This window comes from Dasypus novemcinctus, chromosome 2 (assembly GCF_030445035.2).
Source record: "Dasypus novemcinctus isolate mDasNov1 chromosome 2, mDasNov1.1.hap2, whole genome shotgun sequence".
In the NCBI taxonomy this organism is placed as follows: domain Eukaryota; kingdom Metazoa; phylum Chordata; class Mammalia; order Cingulata; family Dasypodidae; genus Dasypus; species Dasypus novemcinctus.
Window position 1 is genome coordinate 55,804,610 of NC_080674.1, and position 20,984 is coordinate 55,825,593.

The 20,984-nt window shown below is 36.1% G+C and overlaps 1 protein-coding gene across 1 annotated transcript in view; it reads right to left on the minus strand.

Moving 5' to 3' along the window:
* Window positions 1-1,807: 1,807 nt before the first annotated feature.
* SLC38A9 (solute carrier family 38 member 9) overlaps window positions 1,808-20,984 on the minus strand; it is a 123,146-nt gene continuing 103,969 nt past the window's right edge. Inside the window, exons 12-15 of the mRNA XM_023589022.3 lie at window positions 13,662-13,775; window positions 11,951-12,099; window positions 7,362-7,451; window positions 1,808-5,711 (exon numbers count right to left, since the gene is read on the minus strand). Coding sequence (XP_023444790.2) covers window positions 5,546-5,711; window positions 7,362-7,451; window positions 11,951-12,099; window positions 13,662-13,775 — 519 coding nt within the window. The 3' untranslated portion in view covers window positions 1,808-5,545. The remainder of the gene's footprint in view (window positions 5,712-7,361; window positions 7,452-11,950; window positions 12,100-13,661; window positions 13,776-20,984) is intronic.

Below are 20,984 nucleotides of genomic sequence, written 5' to 3' on the forward strand. Positions count from 1 at the left end.
AACCCCTAACTCTGTCCTTTGCCATGCCTTTTATCTGTGAGTCCCCACCCATCAAAAGGTGGGGACTCAATGCCCTACAGGCATAAGAGGTTTACATAATTACTTAATCAAGTAAACCTATGAATTCAATATAATCTAATATGCCCAGAGGAAAAGATCAGTTTACAAACATAATCCAATTTTTTTTTTTGAAATTCATCAATAATATCAAACTGCTACAGACCCCAAATTAATGGTTATGAAATTTGCACTCCCATGTTGTTTGCTAAATTCAATTTGACTCCTCCAGAAATAAAAGCTCATGCCTGGAAAAAGTTGCAGTTCCTTAAAGGTAGCAGGGAAATTCAAAGCTTGACATATCAAACAGGGTGACTGAACAGTTGAACAAGAAGTATTTGGGTTCAGAAAACTTTTCCTCATTATGCCTCTTTCAACCTTTTAACTCCTATACCCATCATGGTTTGTCGGTGATTTATTTTAAAGCTAAAATCAGGGTCCCTCACTTGTATGGGCTCCTTCCTAATTTTGTATATATTTTTTTCTTAAAGTGGAACTCCAAATTACAGCAGCTTCAGGTCCCACAAAACCTGGAAGTGCCCTGCAACCAAGGATCCCTCTCACCCATTACAAGGTTCTTTGTAGGCAGATTCTTTACTTCATGGGATAAGTGTAGATAGATTTCTATATGTCGTCTTCTCCCACGACTTTATCCTAGACATATTAAAAATTTCAACAGAGACAGGACAGCAGGAAAGGAAAAGAGCCTGGCACTTCAGTTGGAATCTAGGGAAAAGGACCCAACTGCTGGTACTTAGGACAGTGGGCAAAGGGTGCTAAACTGTAAGGGCCATGTCTGGTTTGCTCTGGTATGCTCAGTGTTTAGCACATAGCCCAACATCCAATAAGTACTTAAATATCGATTGGGTTACTAATCCAGAGCTCAACTGACCCAGTTTGGTTTTTTTGTGGGGGATGGGAGGGTATGGTACAAAATCCCAGATAATGACAATTACTTTTTTTTTCCCATTAAAGAAAATCATGCCGTTAATTAATTGATTAAATAAATGTATACTGAGTGCCTGCTATGATCAAACAAATTGGCTCACTTGGATCAAGAGAGAGCCAAAGCATTCACTGCTTGATCAAGGTTAGGTTGGTTAAGTGATTAAAGGCAATTTTATTACAGCAGCATGTACTTATTTTATTCTAAGAGAATAAAATACATGAACAGAAAAAAAGAGAGAGAGAGAGAGAGAGTCAAAGGAGAAAAAGTCTGGATAGAGTAAGTTCTTTCCCATCCCAATTCCATGCCTGTACTTTATGGCTTGAAAAAAGAATGGAAAAGGTTTTAATCTTTTAAAAAGACATAGTCTTACTTCATTTTTGCAGAAGAACTGGGATATAAAAGTGACATTTAAAAAAACAAGAAATTTTACTTAGAGAAGGCAGATAATTAGAGCTCTTTATTGGTTCAAATGACGTTGTAAGATTATGGCATCAATCTCTGCCAGAAACTGGGCTATACTTACCAAAAATTTATTCTAAAATGTTCTCAGAAAGAGAGGTCACACAAGCTTATTGTCATAAAGGGATGATCGACGTAGGTTTCCTTTAATGTAATATGTGACTTCCTCTAGGATCAGAACACTGCGGAGGACTCCTTGTAGCCAGATGTGAGAAGCAGGCACAAAGTTACTTGAGAAGTCTGACCCTGCAAAAGATGGAATCTAGCTTCCTCTTGCCCTGGGGTCACTGCTACTAGGCAGTATCATTTCCCAGCAAAACTCATTAACAAATCCAAGAGTTGTTTTTCTTCAAAATAATTTTGATTTAATTTCTTCTTTTACATAAAAAGACAACAAATTACATTTCAGAGAATACTGTTTAGGTTATGAGATTCCCATCAGAGTTGTTTTGCAATATGTGTTTACATAATCTGCAGTTAAATTGGCAGTCAACTGTAAAACCAATGCCAGCCAGGCCAGAGTGTGTACAAGTGGGGGAGGTAGGGATTAATTTCACTTGGATCACAAACTAATATAACATTCTATTGTTTAGGTGTCAGTTAGATTTGGAATTGGTTTTGGACACTGAAATTAGGATGAAACTGAATAACAAAAACAATACTAGATTTTAAAAAGCAGTAGGTCAGTGCATCATCATTTTCTGCTCTTATCAACAAGTTTGGACATTTGACATTTTGAATACTGATGTTTAAATAAGTCAAGTTTTTGGAGAGAAATATTTACACAATCTTTGTTTGTATTGCCCAATGTGTGAATAATCATTTCCCTTATTAATCAATTGTGCTTTGCTGTACAAGTTCACAGAAGTGAAGTGAATATGGCAAAATATATAAAATGCAAAGAAAACAAAAGAACATGCAAATAAATGCAAATAAAACAGAAGCAGTTAAACGCATTTCATAAAACTTAGAGAAAATCTGCAAAAATAAGAGCATTTGCACTTTATATATATGATTCAATCTGATTGCGAATGTACCAAATAGCTAAAATTCTGGACAGTTATTAGGAGGAACCTGAAAATGGGTTCTTGCTGCTTTACCCCTCAAGTTTCTTTTCCAGTCTTCCCTGAAGATCACATATGAAAGGGATCAGTTTCTTTCCCTAAAAGATCATTTAGGATGTCTTTTATATATTTGCCTCCTCCAAAGCACTGAACATTGTAGTTTACTCAATTATTTATGGAAATCAGTAAATCAAAATATAAATCAAGTTCTCTAAATGAACTCCAAGCAGAAACAGAAAAGTCCTCTACTTCTACATTTAATAGCTGCCATTATATCGTATTCGTAAAATATACTTAATATAAACAAAGTATTTCCCTTTCATATAATCTGTTTTTTATGGATAAAAAAAGTCTTTCTCTAAGTCTTTTTTTTTTGTTGTTCCTTATATTTTTTGGGTGTGATGCTGAAACTGAATTGGGATGATCATTGTCCATTTATTATACATTTTCTTTTGTCCTTTCTGTTTTAGTATTAGCATACCACATATTCACCCAAGGCTCTCTAAGGGAGACTTCTCTAAAAACCCCATTTTAAATTTTATGTCTTCACTTTTATGTTAAATAAACTAAATTCAAAGCAACTAAGGATTAATCACATCAGGGCAAAAAGTAAAAGAAATTTAATTAGAATATTCAGAGAGATGAGAGTAGAGGAAAAAAAAGCCTGAAATTAATTGTAATGTGATCTGAGTAAGTTCATATCTTATCATTCTAATGTCTGAGTCATGACATATACACCCACACATGCAGAGTTCCCAAACCAAGCCAAATAACAGATCTTATTTGAAAAGAAACTCAGGAAGGTAAAGTCATTCTGCATCAGTCTAACATAGGATTCTGAGTTTCTAAAGAACCTGAAATTCTTTAAGGAAAACAAAAGCAAAGAGCCACTTTACTTTTAAGTTTAATATATATTATATTAATTTTCATCATTAAATTGGCAAAAACATATCAAATCATTTTTCCATGTGTTGAAATATTCAAGACATTATTGAAAAGAGGCTTTGAAAACTGTCTTTAAAGATTTTAAAGATAAGGCAGACAACTAGGAATAAAAAAGATATCAAGCCCAGAAAAACTCTCAAGTTTCTATGTAGCTTTTGATTCCTATGTCTGCTAACTGAACAAAAGACTTAAGTCATAAAGATTCAGGGGCTCCAAAGCACAGAGAGATACTTTCTCCGATGTATTAGATTCCTGTTCTAAGACAGGTTAACACAGGGTTCCAGACACCTAATATAACATATCTTCAATTCACCTAACTTTTACTAACAGTTTCTGTTAACAAAAACTTTTGAAACTGTCTCCATCAATAAAGGTAAGTAAGTTCAAAACACTATTAGCTGTATATTTTAAGGTTTGTAGAGATGAATGACATAACACCTGAGATTTTCCTTAAAAATACTTCAATGGAAAAGAAAAAGAAAAAAAGAAATGAAGCAAGAGTGGCAAAGTCTTATAATTACTGAATCTAAGCAATGCGTACATGCAGGGATTTCATCATATTATTCTCCTTATTTTTGTGTATGCTTAAGAATTTTCACAATGACACTTTTAAAAAAGGGCTTTAAGAAACACAGTTCATCATCAATTCAGATGTATGGGTCTATTACTGGACAGAAAGCTTTCCTGAAAGAAATTATGGCTGGTTTAGAATCCGGGGCTTTTTATTAGGTCAAATAACACAAACAAACATTTCACTTATATTTCTCAAAGGAAGGAAGGTTATAAAACAAATCCATACACTATCCTGGGATGTAGGATCTGTATCAAGACAACACACACTTTGATTTTAGCTCAGAGTTAGAGAAATCAAAGTTTTTTAGAAAACAAATATATTTACTCTGTAGCCTTGGGTTGAACACAGATGTATGTGTGGAAGACACAAATCTGGATTTTGGTTTAGCATTCAGTTTGGAAGAAAAAGAGGAGTTTAAATTCCAAAGATACAGATTCCCTACCCTATTTTCAGATCCAAGGAGTTTTCCTTATGGGGATTTAATTCTCTGCCCTGACAGTTACAAAAATAAGGAGATGGCGGACTTCTTCCAGAGGTCATACCTCAGAGAGAATAAATCCTTTCCTGTGGTAAAAAAAAACTACTATCATCCCCAGAGAACACTAGGCAGGAGGCCTCTTCCTTCCTAGTCTCTCAACCATCCTCCTTCTCCCTCTGAGGCTTCACATATACTCTGCCACCTTTTCCCTTCTGGTCCTGTCAGGACATCCTTTGCAATGCTCAGGGATCCAAGAACCAAAGAGCCCTCCTGAGTCTATGAAGACAATCATTCTTGTTGCTATGCAAAATCTGACTCGGGAAACTATAATTTTGACCTAAGTCACCTGAAACAAAAGAGGAGTTGGATAGTAATGAACCCTCCTAGTCTGTTTCTTTTGCATAAGTCCCTGATCATGGGGGACTGTACTGATAATAATAACATTAAAAAAAAAAAAAAGAAATTAAAGACTCAGTTAAGAATTCACTCTATTAACACTGATTGCATGGCAACTTTTTTTGTCTATTCTTTTTTTTAAAATGAGGTATTTGGTTTATGTACCAAACTACAGAGGTTTGGGCAAACAGTAGGAATGGTCTAGCAAGTAATAAAGGCAAAAGTGAATATACTGAGACATAAAACAGAAATAGGATTTGGCAATATGTTGCTATGATACCCTGAGTATCTTTATTATAGCCAAAATAAACCCACCTACCATATATCTCCAAAACCTAGAGTGATTTTTCCTAGGGCACACATTTCTAATCAGAAAGGAAAATGAGAATGAAGAGGCAAGTGAATATGAGAATGGTAAAGTGATTAAGATCATTCTTATTGCCCCTTTTCCCACTCTAATAAAAAATATTTATTAATGGACCACTTTTTCCCTTGTTTTTGAATTACTTCAGGAAGAAAACATTTAGAATTATAGCAACAACAGCATTTACAAGTTAATTTATGTGTAACTGTTGTCAAAGCTCAAAATGCCATGAATGATCTTGAGAAAAGATTTGAGGACTTCACATAAAAAACTGAAAAATCAGGTTAGCAAGGCCCAAAATGATGATGAAAATATGAAAGATTAATTTAGGCCATGTCAGACGTTCTTCTTGGTAGAGGGAAATTATATAGATGAGAGATGGATATATGAATACAAAGGCCAGGCCACACGCTGCTCCTGAATATCTGAAAAAAATGAAAAAAAAGCTTTTTCTGTTAATATTGCTCTTGCATTTTACTTTTTCTGATTTACAATTAAGGTAAACATAGTACAATCTAAACCTTCATTCTGATATTGCAGCACAATTATTTTGATTCATTTATTGTAGGCATAAAGCATTTGGATTTAAAAACTTACTTTACTTGTTATCTAAGTTAAAGAACTTCCTGTTCATCTTTATAGAGTCTGCTTGAAAAAGGTTTTTTATTCATCTTTCAAATCTCCATAGTTCCTCTGTGTCTCAGAGATATCCCACATGCCACTTCCTCAGAAACATCTGGAGATAAGCTTGCTATCTTTGATCTCTTTAAAACTTAATTACGCATTCTGAGTTTTTGAGGGTCTATTAGCATGCATTTAAAAAATGAGAATAGATGAGTGCCTCAGTGGCATTCATCATAATAACAACAATAATATAAAAAAATATTTTAACGTGGGATGTAATAAAGAAACCTGAAATTCTTTCTCCTTTTCCCTATAGACAGGTTCTCTAGAGGTTCAGCTTAATGGAACATGTAAACCCATTTGTACGCAATAAGCATCAGGGTAATGATCTCCTTTCTTCTTTTTTGCTACTTTTTTAGTTTAAGGGTCTTCAAAGATATGACAGCCCAGCTGTCTAAGGTCAAGAAAGAAATCATATCATTCTAAACCCTGGTTTCCTATGAGAATCTGAGGTCACAACTCTATTATTTTATTCCTAATCTACTCAACCTGTCACAAACTTTTTTTTTTAAAGATGTATTTATTTATTTCTCTCCCCTTACCCCCTGCCCCAGTTGTCTGTTCTCTGTGTCTATGTGCTGCATGTTCTTTGTCTGCTTCTGTTGTTGTCAGTGCCTTGGGAATCTATGTTTCTTTTTGTTGCGTTCTTGTTGTGTCAGCTCTCCGTGTGTGTGGCGCCATTCCTGGGCAGGCTGCACTTTCTTTTGTGCTGGGCGGCTCTACTTACAGGGCGCACTCCTTGCACGTGGGGCTCCCCTACGCGCGGGACACCCCTGCGTGGCAGGGCGCTCCTTGTGCGCATCTGCACTGTGCGTGGGCCAGCTCCACGCGGGTCAAGGAGGCCTGGGGTTTGAACTGCGGACCTCCCACGTGGTAAACGGACACCCTATCCACTGGCCAAGTCTGCTTCCCTGTCACAACTTTTTTTAAAGGGAAAAGATATTAAGAAAAGAGCTATCTGGATCTAAACTAGCTTTCTGACTATAATTGGCATTGAGTAGAAATGGATTAGGGAATTTAGGACCAGTCTAGATACTTAAGGGTCTTTGCAGGTATCCTCCAGAAGTTATATATTTTGCATTTAAAATAACTCTTCATTGTAGATAAAGAGAAAAGGAAACACAGTGGAAAATGATGGTGAAAAGAAAAAAGGAAAGGTACCTGAGGTTATGTGATAAAGGGGCTTCTTGAGTTAGTTCACCAGGGATAAATAGAATGGAAAGTAAAGAGCACCTTAACTAATACCAGGGAACTACATTTGAATGTTAGCAGTTTTAAATATTCGCAGGATTTCATACAATTAAATTAATACAACAATAATATCCACAATAGGAAAAGCCTAAAAATAAAGGTCAATATACATACAGGCACAGTTCCCTTACAAACAGTACCTTATGATCCCTCCTATGTTTGGGTAGAAACAGGCCATGATCACTCCAGCTCCCACAATAATTAGATTAAGAATCAGCACGTGGAAAATGCTAGAAGTTGAGAAGAGAGTTTAAAGGAAAGATAAAATATAAAAATAGGCAAATTACAACCATTAATATGAGAATAAAATTCATTATTAACATCTTTAAATGACAATGTCTTGTAAGCTTGAATAAAATCACAGAAAACAGAAGGCAACAGTGTACTCAAGGCTGGCAATAAGCAGTAAAATTAGCCCTTTTGTGAAATTATATAAATAGGTTAAATTCTGTAGGAGCAAATTGGCAGTGTGTACCAGAGGTTCATACCCTTTGATCCAGAATCAACTTGGAATATCTTAAGGAAATAATCAAAACCATTTAAAATGCTATTCATATAGAGATATTTATGGAAAAACATAAGTATCCTAGATGTAAAACAAGGCAACAATTTACTTAATGGAATATGTTAATAATTATTAAAAACAGAAACTTATTACCTAGATGGTAAAAAATCCACGTAGGCAACTTGGAAAAAAAGCTAGCTACATAGCTATATATACAATGAGATTTTCACTATACAAGAAAATCTGAAAACATTTGAAAAAAGAAATACACTGAAAAGGCAGTAGTGATTGTGTTAGGATTTGGGGTTCTGGGCATTTTTCCCTGTTTTCTAAATTTAACATGCTTTTTGTAAAGTGATTATTTGACTCAATTTTATTTATTTTTCATATTTACTTACTTAAAGTTACTATTTACCATGAACAGAATATCTACTAATTACTATACCTAGACAGATGTTAAGAATTCAAAGGTTTGGGACAGAAATAAAAATAATGTAAATGAAACTGAATCTTAAGAAATAACTCCAATTCCCGCCACCCCAAAAGCAAATTCACACATAAGAGCAATTCTTTGAGTCCAAGTTATCAGAGGTTAATGAATCTCAGTCAAGATTACAGAAAGAATTAAAAATATGGAAAATTATTGCCACAAATAGGTGGTGAGTCATACATTCTGATGAATTATAAAGATATTTAGGCTCCCAGAACTCATTGTTTATCTGGAAATTGTAAGATTAAAATTGCTTCATAACTTTGAGACATTGACTGAGCCTTTGTTATTTTTGTATTGTCAAGGAAAAAACTCTGTGGTATTTTCCAAAGCAGACAGTGGTTCTCAAAGTTTGACCATGAATCCCAATACCCTTTCAGAGAGCCTCTGAGGCAAAAAACTAATTTCATAATAATACAAGACACTATTTGCTTTGCAAAAGCAATGACAGGTAAAATTGTAGCTGTATTTATCTAAAAGACAAGATACTCTATTCTTTACAGCCACATACTTGCAAAAAAAAGTTTCATTAAAAAATGTCCTTGATAAAGGAATAAAAGTTATTGATTTTATTAAATCTCATGCCTTGGAGTATACATCTGTGGCAGTTTGATATTACTGATGAATTCCAAAAAGAAGTAAGAGTATGTTTGTAAACTGGTCTGTTCTTCGGGGTGTGATACTCTTTGATTGCATTAGAGTTAGCTGAGAAGTCTTTGATTAAATTTTGTTAAGATTAGAGCTTTGATTTGATTACATCATTAAGGTGTGCAGGGTTGAGTCCCCACCCCCCCTTGGTGGGGATAAAACAGACTCTCATATGGTAGTAGACACACAGGAGAAGAACACAGAGGAATAGGGATGGCTCCTTAGACTTGGCAGAGGCCCCAGGAAGAGAGATGAACCTGATAGCCTACAGCTGACCTTGTGAAGAGAACACAGAAGCTGAGTTTGGAAAGAAACCAGCCGCAGGGAAAGAGACGAGCCTTATGACAGCTATAGCTAAGGTAAGAAGCCCGCCATCTTGCTTCAATACATGGCCAAACACTTTGGGTAAGAAAGTACCTCTCATGGTACCTTGAGTTGGACTCTTTAGGGCTATGTGACTGTAAGCTCCTACCCCAAATAAATACCCTTTATAAAAGCCAAAAGAGTTCTGGTACTTGCATTAGCACCCCTTTTGGCTGATTAATACAACATTTAAAAAATATTCTGTGTGAAGAAATGGAAAGTATATAACAAAGCACTTCTGCTACATATGAAAGCACAATGGTTGTCTCATGGAGGAAAATAACTTCTCTGACAGTTGCAGGGCAACCTAGCCATTTTTTTTCAAGGAACACTATTTTTACTTGAAAGACAACTTATGGTTATTCAGACTTGGGCATATATGACAGACATTTTCTTAATAATTAATGATATGAACCTGTCACTTCAAGGAAAACAACTGACTATATTTCTTGCTAACGATAACATTTTCAAGTAAAATTTGGAAAACTTCTCTTTGTCACCCTGAGCTTGCATTTCCCAATGTTTAAAGACTTTTATGATGAAGTTATGGAGGTATTAATGGATGTGAATTTTGATATTGTATAATGAAGTGTGTCAACATTTGTAAGATCTACAGAACAAGTGAACCAATATTTTCCAAATGATCAAACATGATGTTACAAAATTGTACAAAGTACAAGACAGACCAGTGGATTTTAAAATAGACTGAATTTCAGATTCATTGAAACTAAACCTTAAGAAACTTTCACATGTCAAGTTTTGGCAAAGTATTAAAGAATAATATCAGCAATTGTCAGAAAAGGCTACTAAAAATATCCCCTCTTTTTCCAACTATGTATCTGTGTGAGGCTGGATTTTCTTAATATGTTTAAAAAAAAACATTATCACAACAGACTGAATGCGGACGCAGATAGAAGAAAACAACTGTATATAAGTAAATAAGACATTAAAAACATCTGCAGAAATGTAAAATAAATTTTCATTATTTTTTGTCTTGGGAAATAATTTTTAATAAAAATATTTACGTTAATAAGTAATGGTTTTATTATTGATTTTCTAAAGGAATTAATAGATATTTCAAAAATCGTTTTAATTTTTCATATGTTAAATATTAAGAGAGATAACCCACATAAATTAAAGCTCTGGGGACCCTCAATAAGCTTTAAGACTATAAAGGTGGGAAGCAGATGTAGCTCAAGCGATTAGGCTCCCATCTACCATATGGGAGGTCCAGGGTTCAATTCCTGGGGCCTCCTGGTGAAGGCAAGCTGCCCATGTGGAGAGCTGGCCTGCACGAAGAGCTGGTGCAGAAAGATAATGTAACAAAAAAAGACACAGAGGATAGACAATAAGAGATGCAGCAGACCATGGAGCTGAGGTAGTGCAAGAGATTAGGCGCCTCTTTCCCACTCTGAAAGGTCCCAGGATCAGTCCCAGTGCTGCCTAAAGAGAAGACAAGCAGACACAGAAGAACACACAACAAATGGACACAGAGACCCAACAGAGATCGCAAAACAATGAGGGTGGGGAGAGAGAAATAAATAAACCAACCTTAAAAAAATAAATAAATAAAATGAGTCCTGACACCAAAATGTATGCTCTAAAGTACGCAGAGTTTATAGAGTAGTTGTAACTGAAGGATAAATGATAGTGTGTTCTTGATGACGGGGAAGAAATGTAATGTGTACATGAAAAGAAAACCCTAGACTTTTTCTAAGAACAGACATTCTAATGCCCAACATTCGCAAAATAATGGCAGAAAACAGGAATAAAGCATTTGCTTAGATTTTTTTCATCTATTGTGTCACTTATTTCTTTTATTTTGGTCAAAGCAAACACAGCACTGGGTATAAACGTAAGTCCTATATTTACTAAAATCCAGTCTTCTAGATGAGCAATGTTCGAATTGTAGCTGCTGTTGTTATCAATACCAGAGACTTGGTAACTCTTGACTTTTGCATTTTGCTTTGTTTTTAAACCAAAATATGTTTAACTAAAATTATTTATTTAATAAGGAGAAAGAATGCCTCAGTTTACTTCAAACAAAAATTAAGGTATCTAGTTTAGCTGATTACTACAAATGAAATTTTTAAAAAATTTTATTTAAAAGTTTTCTTCATTTAAAATAACTTATTCCCAATAAAATAGATTAGGACTATGTGCTTTATGTACTGTTAACTAGGATGAACCCATAAAAATGTAAGTGCAAGAGCTAATGAGGTCCACAAGGAAGCTTTCAAGGAGGTAAATTTTTCTTGTTTAAAGGTTAATAGCTTTGAACAGATTTTCAGAGGGACTCCACTCCCAGTAAGAGGTTAAATTCCTTCATTTCCAGTAAGAGATATACAAATAAACATCATTAACCAGTAATTAAATTAAAAGAATTGCTTTTCATGAGCTACACATTGCCAACACAGGTACTAATACAATAAATAAACATATTTATTGGCAACTTACAATTTAACAGCATCTACATTATAAGATAAAAGTAACTGGCATCAGCGCCAATATAACTCTACTACAAGGAACGTATTTAAAACCATTCTGGACAAGGGAGTGGCTTTTCTACTTTTAAAGGTCTTTGGGGAAAAGATCTATCCTTAAGTAACCATTTTCATTAGACAAATTTTTATAGCAAAAGGATCAGTCACACTGTAAACTGACCTGTTTGCACAGTCATTTGTTGCTTGGCACATCTTACTGGTCAAGAGAAGAGCCCTTACCTAGGATAAATGGAACTGAAGATATGACCCAATAGCTGGACACGAGCCAAGTAGCCTAGGAGCGGGTATACAGTCATCATCTGGAACAGCAGGAATATTCTCGCAATGAAGGACAGGATGTCGCTGCTAGGGAAGTTGTCTAAAAAATTCTAATCCAAGAAAGATAATGAGGTAGTGTTAAAAATCAAATTCAGCATATATAAATTATAAAATAGAATGTCATGTTAATTTTGAACATAGGTACTACTCAAATTGTGGTTTGTGGACTAGCACTCGTCCATGAACTGTTTGATACTATTCTGCAGTGAGATAGCATAGAAATTGAAAGTATTTAGAAACTTTCATAGAAATTTGACATTGCTACATTTTAATTCTATTTTACAAAAATATCAGTCTGCAGTGGATTTGACATAAAAACAATCAACAACAAAAACTTTGCCCTTTACCACAGAGTTCGAGAAGTACTGCTCCATAAGGTTCAAGCATATCACTTAAATTTGTTTTAATAATGTAAATGGCTAATTTAATTCGATGCTATTTTATCCTAATTAGCTCTCTTGATTTTCCTCCTCTGAAGCACTGTAGGACTTTCAAAGTAAAGATTATTGAATAAGGTGAGAGTATATATATATATATCCTCTAGTATCGTCATTGTTATATATTCTATTACTAAATTGAAAAAGCTTTATTTCTAGTCCCTTTCATGATCCTTTTCTCCATTTTTATTTGGTATTTTAAAAAAAAGTTAATCATTCAGAATTTTTAAAAAAATCATTCCTTGCAAACACAAATACCACAGATATTCCTATTCCCAAAGGAGTAGGCTTTATGAGGTTGTTAACATCAGGGAAATTTCTAGTAAATGGTTTCCTAAGAACTTCTGGAATCAAGGAAATTATGAACAGAACATTTCAAGCTAGCATAAGAGCAATAACTCAAACCTTAATCTCTTATAAAGATGCGAATATTAACATTACTCTAAAGTAACCTTTATCATTCCTCTGTAATAAACCACACCGTATATTCTACTATACTCTAATGGAGTTGAAATGCTATTTGTCATGAGAAATTCTTCAGTCATATAAGCCAGAGACCATACTACTCCTAAATTTATGATAGGGGCAAATCAAAGAAAATGTTTCTTAAGATAACCTTTTAGTAGAAGAATTTTTCTTTTATATTTCTCTGTCTCTCCCTCTCTTCTCTTTTTCTCTAACAGCCAAATAATCTTTCTTTGCTTTGCTGCCTGTCACTCAGTCCTAAAATTGACTATCAGATCTATCTTTAGGTCCTGATGTACTAAGACACCAGATTATCCAGAACATTTGGATAATAAGGGAGTTGAATGTATACCCTGAGGAGGTTTCACACTTTTATGAGAATACTAGGAACAGTTCTTCATACAAAGAAAAAAAATATGAACACAATAGTAATTATTTATTTGCGCCCCATGTTGTGCTCAGCCTGGGGTATATTATTCTCAGTGAGTCTCAGTGAGTCCACAAAAATGTGACAGAGTATGTATTATACCATCTTATGGAAGAGAATATTGATGTTCAGAAAGACTAGAAGAAGGTGACAAAATTCCTTCTCTTAAGAGTAGATAAAGTATTCAAACCCAGTACTATCTGATTTTATGTTCTTGCTACTTTATCACCCTGCTTGCTATTCAAAAATGAAGGTATAAACAATCACACTAGAGAGTACATACCTGCTCGATACAATCTTTGGATAAAGGTGGTGAAGGAAATGAAGCAAAAACCAGGACTCCAATATAGAGATAAGTTAATGTCACCAGCATATAAGCAATGGATAGGTCTCTCACCTGTCAACAGAGAATTAAATTCCCACATAACTGAATAAATTTGTATTAAATAAGTTTATCTGAATAGGTTAACTAAGAAAAATGAGAAATAAATACAAGATTTATCTTTTTACATTGTGTGTATGTACCTTTGAGCTATCTAATCTACTCATGGAAAGTGGTTACAATGTCTGCCAATATTTTTCTGCTAGTCTTGAATATGTAGGCTAAGTTACCTGTTGGCAGAACTTCTGAAGTTAATATAAATGGTAGTATAATACATCTTAAGTTCTGATTTAAATTCAAATGGAATTTTATTTACCAAATTATAAAATTTTTAACTAAAATGAGAAAGCTAAGGGGTAACAAGAAGTAAGTATAAGCGACCTTCAGTATGATCTTAAAAAAAAATCTTTTTGGTAAATTGACTTGTTAAATCATCAAAGCATGCCTAAACCAAGAGACTGGAACATTCTAAAATATATTTAATAAAGAAGGAAAGCTAGTTAAAGAGCAGACAATAAGCTGGTATTAAAGACAAGTTTAATAAACAAACAGTAAACAAAAGGATACAAAAAAGCAGCTGTTAAAACAGCTGCACAATGTTATTACTGGAATCAATAAATACATAACATTAAATAAAACAAATTGCTTTTTCCCAGTGCTGTTCCCACCCTCCCACTCTCTCTTCTCTATAAAAGTAAAAAAGCTCCAAGATATTTAATGCAGGCAACTTTCAGATCTAAACAGAACAGACCCCACACTGAAAAATCTGGTCTCCATCACCTTTAAAGTTATAAGCAAACATTCAGCACAACTGAACTATGGCTATAAGCCTATTCATCTTGTATTTTAAGCACAAATTACTTTTAAAACTAAGAAAACATTATAAAAGTTATATACATTTTATTTTAGTTTTCTGTTGTTTGAGACCACAATAAGAAAACCAGACATTTGATATTAAATGGGCTAACTTTAGCAACAGTAGAGAGTTGTAAACTTGAATGCTGATACATTCACTTAAAAAGCAAATAACAAGCTATGAGAAATTCTATAATCGAGTTGAATCTGATTATCAGCTTGAAAATAATCCAGAGATATCCAAAGTTAGTAGAATAGGCCTACAGAATGAATCTAGATAGTGCAGATTGGTCCCAGACCCCTCGAAGAGCTCTCATTCTTTGGTTGGAGGGAGATGGGGCTGACCAAACTTCCAGGGAGGATCTCAAAGTCTTCCCTCTTTCATTCATGAAGGTCTAGGGCCCATCACAGGTTAGACTTCAGCCACTCCTAGGGTTGCCTCATGATCTCGTGCAGGGTAAACAGAACTGAACTGGGCAACTCCTATTTCATATCTAAAGGTTAACAGTCTCACATTAATATGCCTGAAAGTCATTCTACTCTTAACCTCTTCCTTACCACTCAAGAACAGAGGAAGCCCTGGAAAAAACAAAATCTTGGGCAGTCAAAACAGTTGTTGTAGAGTGCCAGAGAGCTATTGTACAAAGAAGGGTAGCCATCATTACATGGACAGTCTTTGGCCTGTTGTCACCTGATCCCATATTATTTTTTAACTGACTTCCTAAAAAGATATGGATGTTAGTACACTTAGGGGGAAATTTGATGAAAATGTGAGGACTAAGAAGACCCGCGTCCCAATATGATAATTTCCCCCTTTAGCTTTCCTGTTCCCCTGGCACTGTATTATACTATTGTAGCTACCATTCATTAAAAAAAAAAAAATTATTGAAGTATATCACTCATATATAAACATAAACAATAGGTGTATATTAATAGTTGTGAACTTACAAAACAAATCATATAGGACTCTCATAACTCACCCTACCACCAATAACTTGCATTGTTGTTAAACCTTTTTAACTAATGATTAAAGAACACTGTCAAAATATTACTACTAACCAAAGTATTTTTCCCCCAAACACTATTATTATTATCTTTATATCATTTATATATAAACATACATAAACAATTAAATGTATAGTAAAAATTGTGAACTTAGAAAGCACACAAGCATAACATCATACAGGGGTCACATACATCAACCATCCACTAACAACTTGCATTGTCGTGAGACATTTGTTACAAATTATGAAAGAATATTGTCAAAATCTTACTATTAATCATAGTCCTTACCTTACATTTGGTGTGCTTTCCCCCCAACTCACCCTATTATTATTTTTAAAATATATTTATGATAGAAGTTGTAAACCTATAAAACAATCATGCACATATGCAGAATTCCCAAACAATATCCCTCCATCAACATACCACACTGTGGTGGAACATTTGCTACAGATAATATCATCTGAATGTTACCAGGTCCATAGTGTACACTGAATCACATTTTCCATACTGTCCCATTATCAACACAGTACATCTTTTGCATAGATGCAAGAATATTACATTATTACTGCTAACCACAGTACATAGGTCACACCAGATGTATTTTTCCCATGCTTCTCCACATTCCCAACATCCTGCAATAGTGATGTACATTTGCTCTAGCTCACAAAGGACACTCTTGCATATGTACCTTCAGCTACAACTCTCATCCACCTCTTGGTTTACTGTGCTATTCAGTTCCTAGATTATTCTCGAGCATTCTGTCAATTGGCATTTACATCCCTAGACTACCATTTTCAGCCACATCCCCATTTATAAACTAGCTGTTACTCGGTATGTGTTACCATCCACTCTATACATTTCCGTACTTTTACAGTAAAGCTAATTAAAACTTCTACATATATTAAACATCAGTAGTCCATCTCAGTCCTCCTCTAATCTCCTTTAAGAATTCACCACCTACCACCAGGTCTTGAAGATACCTTCCTACAATTTCTTCTAGAAGTTTTATGGTTCTTGCTTTTATTTTCAGGTTTTGTATCCTTTTTGAGTTAATTTTTGAATAAGGTGTGAGATAGGGGTCCTCTTCCTTCTTTTGGCTATGGATGTCCAGTTCTCTCAGCACCATTTGTTGAATGGTCTGTCCTGCCTGAGCTGTGTGGGTTTGACAGGCTAGTCAAGAATCACTTGACCATATATGTGAGGGTCTGTTTCTGAACCATACATTTGGTTCCATTGGTTTATGTGTCTGTCTTTATGCCAGTACCATGCTGTTTTTACCACTATAGCTAGGTAATATGATTTAAAGTCTGGAGAAGAAGGTTCGCTTTTCCTTTACGATGTTTCTGGCTACTCAAGACCCCTTACCCTTCCAAATAAATTTGCTGAGAGTGTTTTCATATATATATATATATATATATATATATATATATATATATATATTTTTTAATGCTGGTGGAATTTTCATCGGGATTGCATTGAATCTGTACATCAATTTGAGTAGAATTGACATCTTAATGATATTTAGTCTTCCAATCCATGAGCATGGAATGTTCTTCCAGTTATTTAGGCCTTTTTAAAATTTCTTTTTACATGGAGTTGCAGTTTTCTGAACACAAGTGCTTTACATCATTGTTTAAGTTTATTCCTGACTATTTGAGTTTTATCTGTCATATTTTATTTTCACCACTCTTTTGACACTTTTAGTTACTTTTATTAATACAATCTTCATTTCTACACTCTCTTTCAGGCCTCTCTTTCCTATCTTTTCTTTTCAGGCTCTAGCACACCCTTTAGTATTTCCTCAAAATCTGGTCTCTTGGTTAGAAATTCTCTAAGTTTTTGTTTATCTGTGAATATTCTAATCTCATCCTCATTTTTGAAAGACAGTCTTGCTGGATATAAGATTCTTGGCTGCAAATTTTTCTCTTGTAGTATCTTAAATACATCAGACCACTGTCTTCTTGACTCCATGGTTTCTGGTGAGAAATCAGCACTTAATTGTATTGGGTATCTCTTACATGTAATGCATTGCTTTTCTCTTGCTGCTCTTAGAATTCTCTGTCTTTGGTATTTGACATTCTGATGAGTATGTGTCTCGGAGTAAGTCTACTTGGATTTTTTTGAATGGGAGGACATTGTACTTCTTGGACATGGCCATCTATGTCCTTCAATAGGGTTGGGAAATTTTCTACCATTGTTTCTTCAAATATTCCTTCTGCCCCTTTTCCCTTTTCTCCTTCTGGGACACCCTTGACATCTATGTTTGCACATCTTTTGCTGTCATTTAGTTCCCTGAGACCTTGTTCAATTTTTTCCATTCTTTTCTTCATGTGTTCTTTTGTATGTTCACTTTTTTTTTTTAAAGATTATTTATTTTTAATTCTCCCACCTCCCCCGGTTGTCTGTTCTCTGTGTCTATTTGCTGCGTCTTGTTTCTTTGTCCGCTTCTGTTGTCGTCAGCAGCACGGGAAGTGTGGGCGGCGCCATTCCTGGGCAGGCTGCACTTTCTTTCATGCTGGGCGGCTCTCCTTACGCGTGGGGCTCCCCTACACGGGGGACACCCCTGCGTGGCACGGCACTCCTTGCACGCATCAGCACTGAGCATGGGCCAGCTCCACACGGGTCAAGGAGGCCCGGGGTTTGAACCACGGACCTCCCATGTGGTAGACGGACGCCCTAACCACTGGGCCAAGTCCATTTCCCTGTATGTTCACTTTCTTTTTTTTATTTAATTTAATTTTTTAAAATATTACATTAAAAAAATATGAGGTCCCCTTCAACCCCACCACCCCCACCCCCCACTCCCCCCACAGCAACACTCTCCCCCATCATCATGACACTACCATTGTACCTGGTAAGTACATCTCTGAGCATCGCTGAACCCCATAGTCAATGGTCCACATCATAGCCCACACTCTCCCATGTTCCATCCAGTGGACCCTGGGGGGATCTACAATGTCTCGTAGTTGTCCGTGAAGCACCACCCAGGACAACTCCTTGTCCCGAAAACGCCTCCCCATCTCATCTCTTCCTCCCATTCCCCGCACCCAGCAGCCACCATGGCCACCCTTCCCACACCAATGCCACATTTTCTCTGTGGACATTGGATTGGTTGTGTCCATTGCACATCTATGTCAAGTGGGGGCTTAGATTCCACACGGATATTGGATGCACTCCTCCTGCTTTCAGTTGTAGGCACTCTAGGCTCCATGGTGTGGTGGTTGACCTTCTTCAACTCCATGTTAGCTGAGTGGGGTAAGTCCAATAAATCAGAGTGTAGGAGCTGAAGTCTGTTGAGGCTCAGGGCCTGGCTATCATATTGTCAGTCCAGAGATTCAAATCCCCTAAATATATATTAAACCTCAGCACCAACTACAATTCCAGTAAAGTAGCATGAAAATCTTGTGAAAAGAGATCCCATCTGAGTCCAGTCACCAGCTCCAAAGAAGGGCCATATGATATGGCAGTGAACCCCATCTGCCATGACCATAGAACCCGTGGGTCTCTTTATTCCTCAAAAGAACCAATACCTGGGGTTGTATCTACTTTATCTGTCTCTGAAACTCTGCTCAGTTGTGCATAAGGGCAATCCTTCTGACAACGTCCAGACTCTATTTTTTAGAGACTCGTAGCCATATAAACTCATTTCTCCTTTCCATTTCCCCCTTACATTAGGTCAAACAGCATTTTGAAGTCATGTTAGTATATGTAGACAGGGATATTCTGCTGATCTGCATTGAACCTTTAATTCAAGGTCATTTTCTAGTTGCATCTTCAGCTGGTATTTGGTAGTGATCCCTCGGTGCCAGGGAGGCTCATCCCCGGGTGTCATGTCCCATGCTGGGGGGAATGCACTGCATCTACATGCTGAGTTTGGCTTTGAGAGTGGCCACATTTGAGTAACATGAAGGCTGTCAGGAGGAAACTCCCAGGCACAATGCTACTCTAGGCCTTGTTCTTATTGCAGGTGTATAGGCTCACAAGCATAGCCATTAGTATCAGGAGCCCACTGTTGGACCCTCATTCCTTCCTGGTTCTTACCGTTGCACCTGGGGGACTGCTGCTGCTCCCCTAGGGACCACGACAGAGCCCCCCCGGCCAGGACCCCAGTACCCCCCCAGCTGTTGTTTTTAATTGTTTCCACTATGAGTATATCTAAACATTACCATGCACCCTGGACATATGCCCTGTATAACTCCCTTTCAATCATATATAGCCTGTCAATAACATCCCATATCAGTATTCCTCCACCGCCATTGTTGAACCACTCTGTGATCCAAAACTTCCTGTAAAGTGAATCCCAATATAATGTCAATTTCCCTTACTAGTAAAATGGAATATAGCGATGAGTTTAAAGGTTAGATTTAGGGTACATATTGATTTCGAAAAATTTCTACATCCTATCTTTTTCTTTTCTTTTTTTCTAATTATTGAGCTTCTCTTCACAAGAGTCTTAGATCACAGTAATTCATATATACAATATACAGTACTCCCACACATCCACCATATAACCTTTTCCCTTCCACAGCAATAGTCTTTTAACTTATTTATATCATATTTCCTGAAACTGATGTACAGACTCCGAAACAATAGCTTTCAAATAAGGTGACATCTGTGCTTACAATGTGGTCCATACTTTAGGATATACAGTTTTCTAAATTTTTTAGTTATCCTATGTTTTACATTATGGTTTACATTATTAGTCTGTCATCCCCTATATGTTTTTGGTGTAATATTACATGTTTTATATCCATCCTTGTGTACTCTTGTGAAACTCCTCTCTTGCCCCCACATTTACCTTGGTTCCATCCATTCAACATCCATTTTCCCCTCCTCTTGGGGCCCACATCGACAGCCAATCTCCATTTCCCAAGAAGCCACATCCAGAGATACTTGCAGCAGTGTTCAGGGCCTGACTTACTCAACTGCCCTAATGCCCTGAGAGCCACCCTTTCTCTCGAGAGATACAGTTCTCTCTATTTGATGGCATTAGTCCTCCCCAGAATGTGGGTCCACCCCAACTCTCACTCCTTGGGTCTCTATCCAATGGTACAACCCACCCTAGCAAAATGAGCCTTCAGCCATTCCCCAGGAGTCCATCCCGCATCAGACCATCCCCTCTGAGCATCCTAAACAGGTAACACTCTTAATTATATTTTGATACGATTTTCTCAGCATTTTACTCTCAACCAACACCTGACACTCTCCTATGTTCGTATGTTGCCCCTCCCTCCCCCCAATTTTTTGGGGATTATTACCCCTCCACCTATTGTATATTCACTTTCAAAGGCTATTTCTTCAAGCTCACTAATCCTTTCTTCTGCCTCCTCAAATCTGCTATTATATGATTCCAATGTTTTTTAT